The sequence below is a fragment of the Pelodiscus sinensis genome, chromosome 21 (genome assembly GCF_049634645.1).
Source record: "Pelodiscus sinensis isolate JC-2024 chromosome 21, ASM4963464v1, whole genome shotgun sequence".
Taxonomy (NCBI): domain Eukaryota; kingdom Metazoa; phylum Chordata; order Testudines; family Trionychidae; genus Pelodiscus; species Pelodiscus sinensis.
Genome location: NC_134731.1, coordinates 26,079,296 through 26,096,500, shown reverse-complemented (window position 1 = coordinate 26,096,500; position 17,205 = coordinate 26,079,296). Strand labels below are relative to the sequence as shown.

Below are 17,205 nucleotides of genomic sequence, written 5' to 3'. Positions count from 1 at the left end.
TGTTTCTGCATAAAAGCAGTCGCTTTTGCGCAAAAGCATGCCAATGTAGACACAGCCAAGGTATATTGCATTCACTGCCTTCCCCATATCCACAGAGCCAGTTACTTCATCATAGAAGCTAATCAGGTTGGTCAGGCATGACGTGCCCTTAGTGAATCCATGTTGACTATTCCTGATCACTTTCCCCTCTTCCAAATGCTTCAAAATGGATTCCTTGAGGCTCCCCTCCATGATTTTTCTGGGGACTGAGGTGAGGCTGACTGGTCTGCAGTTCCCTGGACTGTCCTTCTTCCCTTTTTTTTAGATTGTATTTCACCCCTTTTGTTGCTCTGGTCCATACCCCTGCATGGGAGCTTTAGAGGGTGAAAAAAGTGTTTTGATTTTTGCTACACTCATTAAAAAATCTTTTTTTCCCCTGTAGGTGTTTTTTTAACTGACTGAAGCTCAATGAGAATGGGACTCTGACTCCCAGCTAAGAGCGTTCAGCACAGGGACCAGCTTGTGCAACCCAGGGCCTTGCTGCAGTGCCAGCTCTGGGCGCGCGACCAGCGAGCGAGCCGGGCCCTGAGGGGCTGAGGGGAGGAGAAATGAGGGCGAGGGGGAGGGGCTAGACTGAGGGGGAGGGGACTGAACCTGGGCAAGGGGTCACGTGGAGCAGGAAGCTCCCTTGAGGCACGTGACGTCTCCTCCCTTCCCGCTCCGCTCCCCCTTCCGGCCACGCTCCGCTCCAATCGCAGGGCGGCTTCCCCCCGCCCTTGACAACGGCGCCGCGTTGCTAAGGTGCCGCCCGGCAACGCCGTCGGGCTCGGGGCTGCGCGGCCCGCGCCGGGATGCTGAAGGCCAAGATCCTGTTCGTGGGCCCCAGCGAGGTGAGTGCGGGGCGGGCGGCGGAGCGCAGGCCCCGTGGAGCCCCCCCCCCCGAACAGCCCCCATGGCCCCTTAGGGGCGGGGCTCGGCTCCTGAACCTCGTACGTGCCTGGGGGCTGCCCCCCCGTATCTGCCCCATGCGAATTGCCGCGCTGTCCCTCCCCACTCACACGCTCTTGGGCCTTGTCGATGTCTCGAGTGGCCCGATTGGGCGGGAAGGGCAGGGTCTGGTGTATGTCGCCCCCCCCCCCCAATGAACAGCCCAGCTGGGAGCCCCTCCCCCCAGTGTTATGGATCCCAGCCCACGAAGATCCTACGGGCTCCACCTCCTTGTGGCCATGATCCCATGGAAGTAGCCTCCTTCCCCCTCCAAACAGCAAAAACCAGGCTCCAAACTGCAAAGACCAGGGTAGGATATACACAGCCCCCCCCCCCCCCCGCCGCCCTTCCCTCTGAGCCCTACTGAATGACGTGTTAGTCACACACATGGCTTTTTGCTCCCATTTTTGGCAGTCTGGGAAGTCCGTCTTGGCAAATTTTGTGTCAGAGAGTACAGAAGGCATTAGCAGCTATGTCCCAACTCAAGGAGTGAGGTGAGCCCTGTACCATGCATACGGAAAGGAGACCCTTATTTGTGACCCCCCACCTCTTCCCCAGAGGAGGTCATGCTCTTCCTAGCATGGTCTTGTAGAATTTTATCATGCTATGAAACCACTTCTGTTTTTAGGATCCTTGAATATGAGAAGCCAAATGTGAATGGCAACAGTAAAGGGGCAGGGTGTCGATTTGAGCTCTGGGATTGTGGCGGTGATCAAAAGTAAGTGGGTTTCAAAGCTCATGTTATTTTAACAAGGTGGGTGAGGTAATATTTATTTGAGCGACACAAACTTACACAGAGCTCTTCTTCACTCAATGGCTGCGTCTAGACAGGCAAGTTTTAAAACTTGCCAGCTGTCTACACTAGCCACTTGAATTTGTGCAAGAACACTGACTATCTAATGTAAGATGGTCAGTGTTCTTGCGCAAATACTATGCTGCTCCCGTTCGGGAAAAAGCCCTCTTGCGCAAATGTATTTGCGCAAGAGGGCCAGTGTAGACAGCTAAAAACTGTTCTGCGCAAAAAAGCCCCGATGGCGAAAATGGCGATTGGCACAGCGATTTGCGCAAAAGCGTCCGTGCCAATCTAGATGCTCTTTTCCGCAAATACTTTTAACGGAAAATCTTTTCCGTTAAAAGCATTTGCGGAAAATCATGCCAGTCTAGATGCAGCCAACTTGTCTCCCTAATATCCTGGGATCAACACAGCTACAACAGCACTGCATATGAATTATTTTAACATGCATTTGTTCTGTTTCCATGGGATATAAATTCTCATATTTCAGGATATAAACCAAGTATTACCTGCCTAAAATGAGGAAGAAGCTTCCTATTTAAATAGATTATTCTATTATAAAGTTTTTTATATCTTCCTCTGAGACATCAGGCACTACGACACAAGATACTGGAGGAAGATGTACTATTTATCTGACTACATATGGCAGTTTCATTCTTGTAGCAGCTCGGAGCTATTAACACACGGAATATTATATCAGAGGAAAATGAATAAAAGGCCATCTATCTGTTAATGAATTAAGAGCATCAGCTTAAAAATCACACTTTTCTCTGAAGTCTCTCTTACTCACCATTGAGTAACAGAAAGCAGATAGAGGGAAATGTTTTGTTATATTTTCAGTTTGCTTGCTTTTGACCACTCTTTTTGAGGGATTAGGTTCAACAGCAGGGAATAAAAAGTACTTTGGGAAAAAAAGGAAAACTAAAACCACAAATTGTCAGGGGGGTTCAAGGACAGGTGTGGAATCTGAAACTATTTCTAACTCATTCTCTAAACTGTTACAAGATCAAGTTGGCAGTGACCTTTTAAGAGCTTAAGGAGTTCCAGGTGCATTGGGGGATCCATGTAGGATTAGGACCTAGATGACTAGGGGATCTTAATCCCTTAAATTGATCCACCTGACCATATGCTTATGCCTGTTGAAGTCAGTAGGGTTCTGTTTCAGCTGGTCCATTTGTAGGACTAGGACCACTCCACAAGTCAGCTCTTCAGGAGAAGGTGCTGGCCATCTGTCATGATCATGAGAGATGGCCAGCAGCCTGGGGATTAAGGGGTTAACTATACCTAACTCAGGTAGAGTTGACCAATAGGAATGTAGGTAGGAATTTCAACCTGGGACAAAGGAATTTTTGTTTTTCCCTCTCCTTTTTCCCTTGGCAGTTCCCTCCAGCTACTGAAGGAGACAGACATGTCTCTCTCTCTCCAATAAACAATTCTTCACTCTTCTGTAAGTAGGGTAAAGTTTAGATAAAGCCGTTAGGTTTTATTGTTTTATGGTTTGGGAAATAGGATCTGATGTCTGTGTACTTTTAAAAAATGTTTTGGTTTCCCTTTGTAACTAAGTTCTAGGCCCATGGTGGAGTTTCTTGATTGGCATGATTTTCCAGAAATGCTTTTAACGGAAAAGTTTTTTGTTAAAAGTATTTTCGGAACAGAGCGTCTAGATTGGCACAGACGCTTTTCCACAAAAAAGCCCCGATCGCCATTTTCGCGATTGGGGCTTTTTTGCAGAAAACAAATCTGAGCTGTCTACACTGGCCCTTTTGCGCAAAAGCTTTGCGCAAAAGGGACTTTTGCCTGCACAGGAGCAGAATAGTATTTCCGCAAGAAGCACTGATTTCTTACAGTAGAAAGTCAGTGCTTTTGCGGAAATTCAAGCATGCAGTATAGACAGCTGGCAAGTTTTTCCGGAAAAGCAGCTGATTTTCTGGAAAAACTGGCCAGTCTAGACACAGCCCATGAGTATTACTTTATTACTATTCTGTCTAGTCATTATGCTTGCAATGGGAATATTGTGGTGATAATAAAAGTTCTTTATCTTTCCTTTTTATTAACCGGTATTGGTTAATGGTTGTGTCCTGCTTTGTACTTTAGGGGTGAGATTTCCCAAGTGATCTCTCCCCTAACTTTCATATCAATACTTGGGTGGTGGCAGTGAAATTTTTATCCCCAAAATCTAGGTTAATTTAGGTTTTGGGGTACTTTTGCTGGTCCCCACTTCTGCATTTATCGTGGCAGAGTGGGGAAGGAGCCATGACACCAACAAATTCAAGCTGGAACTTAGGTTTCAACCATGTGAGCAGTTTGATTCTGGTACAGCCTTTCAATGGGAGTTATGGGGGGAAACAACTTAATTAGTTTTAAAGGAGCTGGACAAATGTGTAAGTGCAATTGTATGATATCATTGCTTGTGATGGATGTAGTGTGTGGGTGGTAAGTGAGGTGGATAGCATGTGATGTAGAGATGGCCAGATTTGATGATTTAATGGTCTCTTCTGGCCTCAAATTGACTGAATTTAGGAGGCTGATTGGTTTTTTGTTTCAGACAAAAATGTGTTTGAAATTTGCCCCATTGACAGCAAGCTTCTTAATTTCAAAGGGAAAAAACACTGAAGCATCTGTGTTTAAAGACAAAATACATAAGCTATCTGGAATTTTAAGTAAATTAAGTAAAAACAGTTGCCATTTTTGGGTCTACCAACTTTACCATTTTCCATTTACCTGCTTTTCAAGGTTTGAAACTTGCTGGCCAGCTCTGATGAAAGACTCACATGGTGTTGTAATAGTCTTCAACCCAGATCTGCCCAGTCACCTGAAGGAGATTGAAATGTGGTACTCCTGCTTTGTACAGCAACAGCAGTTATTAGATAGCCAGTGTCTCCTAATTGCACACCATAAACCAGGCAGTGCAGGGGACACAGAAAACTTGTCATTGGGTAAGAAGATGATACAATTAATTAATTAACCTCTATTTATGTTTTATCGGCTTAACTCTCAATGCTGGTGATTTTTTGCATTTCTTTAATTTCTTCCATCAGAGAATCCAAATGAGAGTAAACTGAGATGAGATGGAAACAAAAGATGGATTTTTAAAAGTTAGGGAGCTCGTGCTCTTTTCATTTATATTAGTGTCACACTTGTAACTGACTTCAGTGGCAGTGCTATGACTTACACTGGTGTATGTGAGAAGAAAATGAGACCCCTGATCTTTTGATGGAAGAAGCAACTGCATCTGTGAGAGAGATTCTATCAAAAGGTCCTGTTTTAATTTGACTTTACAACAGGAATTTCAAAGATGCCATCTAGAAATGGTTAACATGAAGAAATGGAGGAAAAACTTATCAGAAAATTACACCTAAATAAAAGATAATTAACTACACAATATCAGCACTTCAGAGGCTGTAACAATAAAAATTAAAGCAGTTCTGTAAAGTGTTGTGTGTATCAACAATAAAAAACACAAATATCAGACTTGGAAGATAAAGCTTCAAGAACCATTACAGCAGATTAAACCTCCATTAACCTGTGTTTTTTTGTCTCGTTTAAGATTTTTCTGAGTTTCAAAGTGATTAAGGAATATCTTCAATGAAGTGATTAAAATGCCTGCTTATTTGTTAGATTTCACTTTGTCTAAATATGTGATAGCAAAATATATCTTTTCAGTTTTTCAAATGATATATTCATCCATGAACTTAGTTCATTATATTACTGATGATGTATCACTTTTTAAATGTTGTATGTCATTCTGGATAGCATTATCTTAATGCCTCTGGATTTCCAAATAGTTTGTGTAGTGTAAACAGTACTGTGAAATCAAGAAAACTTTAAACGTTTGTGTTAAAATGAATATAATAATATTTATTTATGTATTTATTTGGTAACTTCAAAGCTTCACCACTGAACAAACTGAAACTAATACACTCCAGCCTGGAAGAAGATCCTGAGGATGTCCGCATGGAATTTGTGAAATACTTCAAAAGCATTATCAACTTGCTAAATGAGAGCAGAGATAGAGAAGAGATGTCAATTATTACCTAATGCTGGAAGGAATACCAAAGTAAGGGAGATACAGTCCTTCTTTCGTATGAGATCTGCCCACTCTAGGAGATGAATTAATTTTCATTTCTGGTAAATGACAGGCCACAAACATTTAATGAGATTGTTTTCCCAAAATCAAGTAGAAGCACAACTTAAGACTCCTCATGAGAACCTGCGGCTGACTTCTGATGAACTGCTATCCCAAATACTTGCATGTAAGTCTAGGAATTTGGGTAACTTCAGCTGCCTTCTTGGCATTAAGTGGAGAGAGAGAGAGAGAGAGAGAGAGAATGTATTTTCTAATAAAATATTGGTCTGGACCTAACTGCATTTGATCATATTTTTGGTGCAGAGATTGCGAGAGTGGTAACTTTTTTTTTATTTTGCTCATTATAAATTATTTGTATCCTTTTCCTTAAGGAGATTTTTTTTTTTAAGTATAGGCCTAAACATAAAGCTTAAGAATCTCTGAAGCACTTGCATGCTGTGACAGTGTCAGTTGTATTGTTATCTGGATAAAACATGCTTTTGGAAATCATTATAAAGTAACAGGAACAAGGATCTGTGAAGTAGTTCACTTAGGCTACGTCTACACTACAAAGTTTTTGTGCAAAAACAGCCATTTTTGCACAAAAACTGGCAGAGCTTCTATACCTCAAATGTGCTTTTGCGCAAGAAAATTGGCAGAACAGAGTGCTTTTTGCAGTAGTTATCCCTCTCTCCACGAGAAATAACTCCTTTTGCACAAGAGTTTTTGCGTAAAAAGGCAAGTGTAGACGCTTCGCAGGGGTTTCTTGCACAAGAAAGCTTTTTTTGGGGGGGGGGGGAGCGAGCACCGGTCCTCTGATGGCCATTCTGTGACTGGCCATCAGAGCTTTCTTGTGCAAGAGCATCCATGCAGTATGTATGCTCTTGCGCAAAAGCATATTGCAAAAGCGATGTGCTTTGAGGAGTGGACGCGTTTTTGCGGAATAAATTTTTGCGCAAAAGGCTTCTTCCACGAAAACCCTGCAGGGTAGATGAAGCTGTATGGAATCTGTATTTTTTTTTTCCTCCCACATAGGAAGTAAATATAGTTTTGTGGTCTGGTAAGATATCAGGCTAAAGATTGCAGTTTGTTAAATCTTTCTAGCCATTTCCAAAACATTAAGATGTTACTCTTCTCTAGACCATCTTCAGTTTCTCCACATCTTTCCTGAAATGTGGTGCCCAAAATTGGACACAGTATTCCAGTTGAAGCCTAATCAGCACACAGTAGAATTATTTCTCATGTCTTGCTTACAACATCCCTGTTAACAAATACCAGAATGTTTGCTTTTTTTAAAACAATGTCAAACTGACAGTGGTCCACTGTAACCCCTAGATCCCTTTCTGCAGTACTCCGTTATAGATAGTCACTTTCCATTTTGTATATGTGAACTGATTGTTCCTCCCTAAAAGGAGTACTTTGCATTCATCCTTATTGAACTTCATTATATTTACCTCAGACCATTTCTCCTGTTTGTCCAAATCATTTTGAATTACAACCCTATCCTCCAAAGCACTTGCAGCTTGGTATCATCCGCACACTTTATAAGCGTACTCTCTATGCCATAATCTAAATCTTTGATGAAGATATTGAACAAAACCAGTTCCAAAACTGATATCTGTGAACCCAACTTGCTATGCCCTTCCATCCTGACTATAAACCATTCTCAGAGAGTAGTGATCAACCAGTTATGCACCCACCTTATAATAGCCGCATCTACATTGTATTTCCTTTGTTTATTGATAAGAAGGTCATGCAAGACTGCATCAAACACTTTACTAATGTCCAGGTATACCATGTTTACCACTTCCCCCTTATCCACAAGACTTGTTATCCTATCAAAAAAATCTATCAAGTTGGTTTGAAATTATTTGTTCTTTACTAATCCATGCTGACTTATCACCTTATGTTTGCAGATGGATTCCTTAATTATTTGCTTCATTATTTTTCCTGGCATAGAAGTAAAGCTGACTGGTTTGTAGTTTCCTAGGTTGCCTTATTTTCCTTTTTTATAGATGAGCACTGTATTTGCCCTCTTCCAGTTTTCTGGAATCTCTCCCATCCTTCCATGACTTTTCAAAGATGATAACTAATGGCTCAGATACCTCCTCAATCATCTCCTTGTGTATTCTAGGATGCATTTTATCAGGCTCTGGTGACTTGAAGACATCTAACTTTTCTAAGTTATTTTTAACTTTTTGTTCTTATCCTATTTTAACTTCTGAACATACTTCCTTTTCTTGAGCATTCGCTATTATAGGCATCTAATCACCACCAACCATCATGGTGAAAACAGAAACAAAGAAGTCATTAAGACCTCTTCTATTTCCACATTTTCTGTTATTGTTTTTACTTCATTGAGCAATGTGCCTACCCTGTCTTTGGGCTTAGTCTTGTTTCTAATATATTAGTAGAATGTTTTCTTATTACCCTTTATGATTCGTTAGATTGAGCTTGTTTTGTGCCTTTGCCTTTATAGTTTTGCCCCTACATACGTGTGTTATTTGTTGACGTTCATCCTTTGTACTTTGACTTGGAGTCTTATAAAAAGTAGAAACTTTTTTGATTTGTAGATCATTCAAGATCTCCTGGTTAAGCCAAGGTGGTCTCTTGTCATACTTCCTGTCTTTTCTACACACTGAAATATAGTGTGCTTTTGTACCCTTAATAATGTCCCTTTGAAAAGCTGCCAGCTGTCTTCAATTGTTTTTTTCCTCAGTCTTGCTTCCCATGGGACCTAATCTATCAGCTCCCTGAGTTGGCTGAAGTCTGACTTCTTGAAATCCACTGTTTTTATTTTGCTGTCCTCCCTTCTACCATTCCTTAGAATCATGAACTCGTATCATTTCATGATCACTTTCACACAAGCAGCCTTCCACTTTCAAAGTCTCAACCAGTTCTTCCCTATTTGTTAAAATCAAGTTTAGCACGGTGGTTCCCAACCTACTTTATACCACAGACCAGCAAACCCATTCACGGACTTTTGGCGGATTGGTAACATTTTATATGTATATTCATGTTTTGGTTTACATCTCATTTGTATGCACACAATACATGTTATAATGGATGAAAGTTTCCAGATAACTAGCTGATTACATGATTCCAGCTAGGAAAAGGAATTGAAGGACAGCTGAGAATGCTTATAATACTGATAGAAATGTAGCCGTGTTAGTCTGGTGTAGCTGAAACAAAAAAGAGGACGATGTAGCACTTTAAAGACTAACAAGATGGTTTATTAGGTGATGAGCTTCCTTGGGCCAGACCCACTTCCTCAGATCAAATAGTGGAAGAAAATAGTCACAACCATATATACACCAAAGGATACAATTAAAAAAATGAACACATATGAAAAGGACAAATCAAATTTCAGAACAGAAGGGGGATGGGGAGGAGGGAGGTAAATGTCTGTGAGCTAATGATATTAGCGGTGATAATTGGGGAAGCTATCTTTGTAATGGGTAAGATAATTAGAGTCTTTATTCAAACTTAGGCATAAAGTGTCGAATTTAAGCATGAATGACAGTTCAGAGGATTCTCTTTCAAGTGTAGTCTTAAAAGGCCTTTGAAGCAGGATGCAGGTAATCAAGTCATTGAGACAATGTCCTTTCTGGTTGAAATGGCAAGAAACTTTTGTCTTTGATCCTGTCTAATATCTGTTTTGTGGGCATTGATCCTTTGGTGAAGTATCTGAGACATTTGTCCAATGTACATAGCAGACGGACACTTTCGGCCCATGATAGCATAAATTATATTTCTGGATGCACAGGAATATGTGTTCTTGATCTTATAACTCACTTGGTTAGGTCCAATAATGGTATCAGCAGAGTGAATATGTGGACAAACCTGGCAACGGGGTTTGTTGCAAGGGAAGGTACCAGGGTTGGTATTAGTGTGGTATGTCCTGTGGTTGTTGGTAAGAATCAGCTTGAGGTTGTCTGTAGATAACCACCTAACCTCATTTAGAGAAATGAAAAGTCCGTTTCTTCATAAATTTCATGAAATCCAGCTGAAGACTGAGAATTTATTCAGAGGGAGGATAAGAGAAGGACACACCCTCCATTACTATGTTACTATTCCATGAGTTCCAGGCAAATAATTCATTGTGGTTTGGCTGTAACTATCTATTCCCAGACCTGAAGTGTTCTTTAGTCAAAATAAAAATCAAATGTAATACCTACAAGCACAGATAGCTAAGTAAATTTTTGCAACATAAGGCTAGAAATCTTGTAGGCCGTTAGTCCCTCCCACTTCGACCCCAGGGAAACCAAAGAGTGGAGTTACAGTGATGTAAAACCATGAACAGTAAGCGAAAGAATCATACATGTGCGCTGCACTACAGTCACTATTCAAGAGATCATTGTCCAGTCCTTAGGGCACACAACAACAGTAGGGAAATGGAGAAATCCATCACGGTCTGAAATAAGAAACCTAAAATAGTTACAGGAAGTACAGAAAAAAGGCTGATGGGCAAAAATCATTTGTGTCTTTGTGCGGATGTGTGATAACAGAGGAGGAGATTGATAACGGGGGGGGGGGGGGGGAGGTCTAGGTTGGATATTAGGAAAAACTATTTAATTAGGAGGGTAGTAAAGTACTGGAATGGGTTACCTAGGAAGCTGGTGGAATCTTTGTCCGTAGAGGTTTTTAAGTCCCGTTTTGACAAAGCCCTGGCTGGGATGATTTAGTTGGGGTTGGTCCTGCTTTGAGCAGGGGGTTGGACTCAATGACCTCCTGAGGTCTCTTCCAGCCCTACGATTCTATGATTGATTGTGGTTCATATTGATAAAGGCACAAAGATCCTTAAATTCTTTCTGCATCTGAGGTAATGAGTCTGGCACAAAACCCAAAGCTTTTAGGAGGCCCTTCTGCTGCTCCTTTGCAGATCATTAAATGCAATATTCAAATCAAAACTCCATCAGGTTTCCACAGAACATATGCTCTGAATTTTTTTTCCAAAGGCTGCTAACACCTTCACAACACAATGGGACACTTCAATTCCTGGGGATATATTTGGCTAACTTTGGGATTTTAAAATTCTTTGAAGCATGTTCGTGCTTTTCACATGTGGGAGTCGGTAGGCAGATTTGTTACAGTATTATATCAAACATCACTAATTGTCTGGGACTTCAGAATTCACATTATGGTGCACGCTACAGCCACTTTATAGAAACAGTAAGGTTACAAGCCAATTCTTGTTGTTCCATACACATAATTCCATGTGAGCTACAGGAGAATCTGTTCTCTGTTAACATAGGGAGCCTATAACACAAAATAGAGACATTCGGATTTCAGCCATTTAAGAGAACACAGATACTCTAGCCAGTTCATTACAAAACAGTGAAATTCTACCAGTATATCCACTGCTTCCCAGCCTCAGCTAAAATCAGTGCGTGCTAGACAAAATGGTAAGGGGGAAGTTGAAATTAGGAGGAAAGAGTGTTACTAACACCACAACGTGCATGTGTGTATCTATGTGGGAACATGAGTATGCCTTCAGGTTGTGGATGGGTGTGTGATGTGGCCGGGGATCAATGACTGACCTTTGGTTATCAGATCATTTGTTAAATATTAAGAGCATGACATTGGATATTCCTCCCCCATAAACTTGATTATCTACAGCCCTGTCAAAGTCGTGAGGATCCATCTGTTTTTCCCCTTCCTATGCTGCATTTTAGCCACCACCCTTCTGAGAGAGTTCTGGCACAGAACCTTGGGCCGTGATTCTAGGCTTCATTCTGCGTATGCCTCTTAGTCTTGTGGCGTAAAAGGGCCAGAAAATTGCCAGATTCCTCCTCTCCCCTATCATTACGTTTGCAGATGATACCAAGCTGGGAGGGGTTGCAACTAACCTGGAGGATAGAGTCACAGTTCAAAATGACCTGGACAAATTGGAGAAATGGTCTGAGGTAAATAGGATGAAGTTTAATAAAGACAAATGCCAAGTGCTCCACTTAGGAAGGAACAATCAGTTTCATACATACAGAATGGGAAGCGACTGGGAAGGAGTATGGCGGAAAGGGATCTAGGGGTTATAGTGGACCACAAGTTGAATATGAGTCAGCAGTGTGATGCTATTGCAAAGAAAGCAAACATGATTCTGGGATGCATTAACAGGTGTGTTGTGAGCAAGACACGAGCAGTCATTCTTCTGCTCTACTCTGCGCTGGTTAGGCCTCCGTTGGAGAATTGTGTTCAGTTCTGGGCACCGCATTTCAAGAAAGATGTGGAGAAATTGGAGAGGGTCCAGAGAAGAGCAATGAGAATGATTAAAGGTCTAGAGAACATGACCTATGAGGGAAGACTGAAGGAATTAAGTTTGTTTAGTTTAGAAAAGAGAAGATTGAGGGGGGACACGATAGCAGTTTTCAGGTATCTAAAAGGGTGTCAGAAGGAGGAGGGAGAAAACGTGTTTGTCTTGGCCTCTGAGGATAGAGCAAGAAGCAATGGGCTTAAACTGCAGCAAGGGAGGTTTAGGTTGGACATTAGGAAAAGTTCCTAACTGTCAGGGTAGTCAGACACTGGAATAAATTACCCAGAGAGGTTGTGGAATCCCCATCTCTGGAGATATTTAAGAGCAGGTTAGATAGATGTCTATCAGGGATGGTCTAGACAGTATTTGGTCCTGCCATGAGGGCAGGGGACTGGACTCGATGACCTCTCAAGGTCCCCTCCAGTCCTAGTATTCTATGATTCTATCATTCTGGCACCTTAAGAGTTGCCTGGGTGATGACCTATGACACACACCCTTGAGGTATTCAGGAGCTGGGTGGGGATGGGAAAATGTGGGAGATGGAGCATGTAGCCAGACTGCTCAGCACTCCCTCTATTTTGAGCTGTAATTGGATTGCCTGGGGATTGTTTCAGACAAGACATAACTAGACCCACCAGCCATCCCCAATTCCAGAGATGCAGAAGTGGTTCCAAGCTTCTCCACAGCTTTCTAGGCCACTTCTCCCAAGAGGCACAGCACGGAATCAAGGCCTCAGTCTGTGGTCATAGTTCACATCATACATGCCTATAGGGGCGGACAACTGAACCCCTGGGTCTCAGGACCTTGCTTCAGTCCAGACCTTGCTTCCGTCCGGTTCCTACAAGGTATTCCCTTCTACCAAGGAGACATTCCATCCTTTACAAGTTTACATCAAGGAGGCTTTTAACCATTTCCTGGGCATTTTCATCTGATCTACTTCTTGCTTTAAATTATTCCTTGCCTTCCTTAGCTTTTCCCCTAATTTTAAAATTAATTATTTACTTACTGATGCAGACCATCAAACTAAGTGATCCCAGAAAATATTTTAAAAAGAGCAAGACTGGCAGGGTTTCTGATATCTTACCTACCCAAAAAGTTGTACTTCAGGACTTGAAGGTTGCCTGCAAAGAAAATAAATAGCTGGGTTAATCCTTTGTTGGGGGGGTTGCATCTTTATGGGGGGTTGCACCTAAACATCTTTATAGTGTACAAGGAAGGACTGAAAGAGGTTTCTGTTTGATGTTTTTAAAGTGTTTTTTATATTAGAAATTTAAATTTTGCCTATCACCATAGGAGACTTTATGGACATGAGAACTAAGAGGATGATGTCATCAGAAATCTGATGCTAATGCATCATGGTTAGTCAAGGTGTGTGTGGGGGGGGGGGAGGGGGAAGGATTTTTAATTAAGAAATTCAGGCTTATTAACTGCTTTAACTCAAAGACCTGAGAAATAGCTGAGGAAAAAGATGGGTTAAATATTCAAAACCCTTACTCCTGGAAAAAGAACATGTGAAAAAACTCAGTCAGCAGCTAGTAGTCCTCCAGCAAAACTCCTGAGGCCCTGACTTGAAATTCCTAACATAAAAAAACAGGAATGGAGAAAAGGGAAGAGAAATCCCCCCTCCCAACACCCTTCAAGCCTTTTATATACACAGAACAGACAAGTGAAAAAGGCACAGCCCTATTATTTTACTTTGGGAACTGCCATCTCTAAATTCATCTGTAAACAGTGCTGGGCCCCTCAATGTCCAGTGATGGAATTTCATTACTTAAAAAAGAAAAGATTGTAGAACACCTATTTGCATCCACTTATGAATGGGACGGGGGGAGAGGGAGGGGAGGAGAATATTCTTAATACTAGATAGAAGAAGAGTGAATACCAAAGAGAAATGGTGAGAGTTTGCTTGTCAGTTACCATGGTGTGACTGTATCTGCCTGCCCTAGCGAGAGGCTGGCCAGACAAGGACCCAGGTGATTACACAGCAGAGCCAGAGCACTGGTGTTGTTTTATGGGTGGGTTAAATCTCTCTGAAACAGGGAGTGTAACCACTGCCTTTAATCTAAAATAGTCAGAAGAAGTCATTAAGGATCTTTATGTAACCAGGGAGCTGAAATAGCAGCCTCCAGCTCCAACCTTTGGCTAACCACTCAGGCCCAGAAAAGGGGCAACGTTAGATTGGCAGATGATAGAATTGCTAAGCCTAATGATGGTCCCCCTCTATGATGTCTGAGTCCATTCCTTCAATCTGGTCCCCACCCTGGCAGAGAGTGGTGTCCCCAGGGCTTCCCCTCCTTGAGGAAGCATCCTCACTGTTACCTCAGGGCTTTATCTCAGCATCCCAACATAGTCCATCAGTCTCCAATGAGCTCTCCTCTCTGAGCTATGCTCAGTGCTGCCACTCTCTCAGCCAGGCAGTCACCTTCTTTGCACACCTTTAGATCTTCAGAGGAACTAAACTGACTCTGGTCCTAAAGCTCCTTTTATAGGGCCTTCCTGGCCCCTGATTGGCCGGTTCCTTGCAGCCACTCTACTCTACTTGGAGGACTTCTCTGTAGCCTCTCTAGGGTGTGTGTGTGGCAGGACCATAAGGCCTCCAGCAGGGGGCCTCAGGTTCTGATCCACCCTGTCACAATTATCCTAAGTGTCCACCTTCCCTGGTATTTACCTGACCCTCCCCCTTCCCCTTCTATTTATGGAGAGTAATCATATCCCTTCTCCTGTTCTTTTTGCTAGACTAAACAAGCCAAGCTCTTTCCGTTTCCCCTCGTAAGACAGAGCTTCCATCCCCTGATCATTCTAGTAGCTCTTCCCTACACCTGTTTCATTTTAAATTCATCTTTCTTCAACTTGGGTGACCAGAATTGTACACAGTATTCCAAATTAGGCCTTACCAATGTTTTGTCCAATGGTTAGAGCCCTATCAAATTCACGGTCCATTTGGTAAATGTCACACTCATAGGGTTTAGAAAATGGTAAATTTCTTGATTTTTACTATTTAAATCTGAAATGTCAAGGTGTCGCAGTGGCTGGGGTCTTGACCCTTCATGGCTGACATCCATGGCTCCACGGTGATTTGAGGGATCCGGACTCCCAGTTGCTACAACCAAGAGCCATGGTCCCTTTTAAATTGCCGGGCCCAGGCCAGCAGCCCCCTTTGGTCCCCCTGTGAGTGGCCCTGCCAGTAGGGTTTAGCAATGGTGCCACAAGAGTGCTATAATGTGGCTGCCCCAGGCAGGGATAGCGACTTAGGGAGCAAAAAGTCAGCTATGTATGAGCTGGTTCTTTGGCCTGCTCTGGCCCACTTTCACCTCTGCCTATCACATGTAAAAAATTGTAGATACAGTTTCCCTTCCTACTAAGGTGTATTCTTGCCCTGGAATGGACTAGTTTAATGCTTTTTGCTTTAAGGTTTTGAAATGCCTTAAATCCTTGGTTGGAATCACAGCAGAACGGATTCAGCCCCTGGCCTTCTAGAGCAGACAGAACATTGTTTGTGTTGTTTATTTTTCTGAGTACAGGCTACAGTCTTGCCAGCTAACAGCCAGTATCTAATCTCTCTTCCTCGGGTAAAGTCAAACCCTAACCTCAGCTACACAGTGCCACGGATTCCAGCCTGCGCACGGACTCATGCGATGTTTTTTCTGCCTCTTAATCACTCACCAATAATAAATACTCCGGGCTATCCTGTACAATCTAGTGCTCTGTTGCTGAAATGGGGGTTGCGTTGGAGATGTGAGTGGGGTAAACTATGTGTGGCATACATCCATTTTTTGTGCCTCAGCCGTGCTGGCCTTAGTAGTGGCCCAAATGAGGATCTGGCCTACAGAGTTAATGTATCTGAAGAGCAGAGACTAGAGTGTGACTGTATTTCCCTATGCTGAATATGGGACACCTGGTAATATTGTATTCAGGGGAGTTCAACAGCCATCAGAATTATGCAGCACGGAAGTTCGAATTAACATCAAGTTGACCGAGCCCCCATTAAAAAGAAATACTGCATTGTTGGTTCTTTTTATTTACCTTCTTGTCTTTCAGGTTTTAGGTTTCACACAGGGAGGAATGACACACACATTCCTATCCCCCCCAATACACACACAACAGCAGAGGTGACACATGCACATGCCCATACACCTCACTCACACGTGACCAAATGACCCAACCCTCTCTACCTGGTCCTTTCCATCTTCCATGCCTGGCTGGGCCCCCCGGCCAGACCCATCTCTCCTGCTATCTTGTACCACATCTTCCTCAGGCAGCACTTGGGCGGGGGACACACAGGGTCACGTTCACTCCCTCCCAGGACTCTGCCAGGATGTACACCAGATCATGGCCAGAAGCAGCCGTGTGGCACTCGGTGGGAGGGAAGGGATGGGAGCTGCTTCCAGCTGCAGCTGGGGGAGGGGAAAAGACCTGGCCCTTCTCTTTGCACAGCTCTTCTGCTTGCTCTCCACCCACCCGCTCTGTGGCTAGAAGCAGCATGTTCCTTCCTGTCCACGGTGTGAAAAGGCAGCTAACACCTCCAAGTTGCTGCTGGCCACCGACATAACCCAGACATCTCCCATGTGCCTCCCCTTTCCCCCCGCCCTCCCACTGCAGCATGGCCAGGAAGGAGTTAAGCCCTAAGGATGGATTGTGCAATAGGGCCTAGGGGCTGACTGCAGGGGCTTCAGCAAACCCAGCCAGGCAGATGGCTCAGCAGGGCAGGGTGCCTAAGGGACAGAACAGACCCATGTTCTCTAGGAACAGGGCCCGGGGGGGGGAAGGGGGGGGATGAGGAGGGGTCTCTAAGCTTCTTCCTCAGAGGCTGCTGTGGAGCCTGCAGGTTTGGGATGGGCCAAATCCCTGCTGGTGGAGAACCTGTACACAGTGGGGGCTGTGCTGATGGTCCAGCAGGGGGAGCAGCTGGGCCCATATGCTGCATATTCCCCCTGCCACTAGCCTTACATGTCTACCCACTTTGTTGGCCTCTGGATCCCCCCCACCCCACCCCATTCACTGCTGGTAGGTGGTCGGCTGAGGAGCAGGGATCCAGTCAGCAGTAGGACCTATCACTATTTATAGGGGAGGGGGAAGACAGAAAATATGAGACAGTTTGCCCATTTTTAAGAAAAAGTTGGAATACCTGCA

At 43.4% G+C, this 17,205-nt stretch overlaps 1 protein-coding gene and 1 long non-coding RNA gene across 4 annotated transcripts; one reads left to right on the top strand and one right to left on the bottom strand.

Moving 5' to 3' along the window:
• Positions 1-684: 684 nt before the first annotated feature.
• IFT22 (intraflagellar transport 22) lies at positions 685-6,117 on the top strand. Of its 3 annotated transcripts, none has more exons than XM_075904401.1 (5): positions 685-869; positions 1,381-1,460; positions 1,595-1,684; positions 4,493-4,695; positions 5,649-6,117. In XM_075904401.1, exons 1-5 carry the CDS (start codon positions 831-833, stop codon positions 5,795-5,797), a joined length of 561 nt encoding a protein of 186 aa, XP_075760516.1. In that variant the 5' UTR covers positions 685-830; the 3' UTR covers positions 5,798-6,117. The 3 variants fall into 3 exon arrangements, with proteins under 3 accessions (XP_075760516.1, XP_075760518.1, XP_075760517.1); XM_075904403.1 differs by lacking the exon at positions 1,381-1,460 and adding an exon at positions 3,140-3,206 and having other exon boundaries at positions 723-869; XM_075904402.1 differs by lacking the exon at positions 1,381-1,460 and having other exon boundaries at positions 727-869.
• Positions 6,118-10,949: 4,832 nt separating this feature from the next.
• Positions 10,950-14,650, bottom strand: LOC142819280 (uncharacterized). The gene is made up of 3 exons (XR_012897121.1): positions 14,395-14,650; positions 13,164-13,196; positions 10,950-11,084 (listed from the first exon to the last, which is right to left on the bottom strand). It is a non-coding gene; the product is annotated as an uncharacterized LOC142819280 (long non-coding RNA).
• Positions 14,651-17,205: the final 2,555 nt, after the last annotated feature.

What these genes read in the sequence shown, in the direction of transcription:
- IFT22 (XM_075904401.1), top strand. Translation starts at nt 831, where the DNA reads ATGCTGAAGGCCAAGATCCTGTTCGTGGGCCCCAGCGAG. An exon ending in GATTGTGGCGGTGATCAAAA is followed by an intron (nt 1,685 to 4,492) that starts GTAAGTGGGTTT and finishes CTGCTTTTCAAG; the next exon opens with GTTTGAAACTTGCTGGCCAG. An exon ending in CACAGAAAACTTGTCATTGG is followed by an intron (nt 4,696 to 5,648) that starts GTAAGAAGATGA and finishes GTAACTTCAAAG; the next exon opens with CTTCACCACTGAACAAACTG.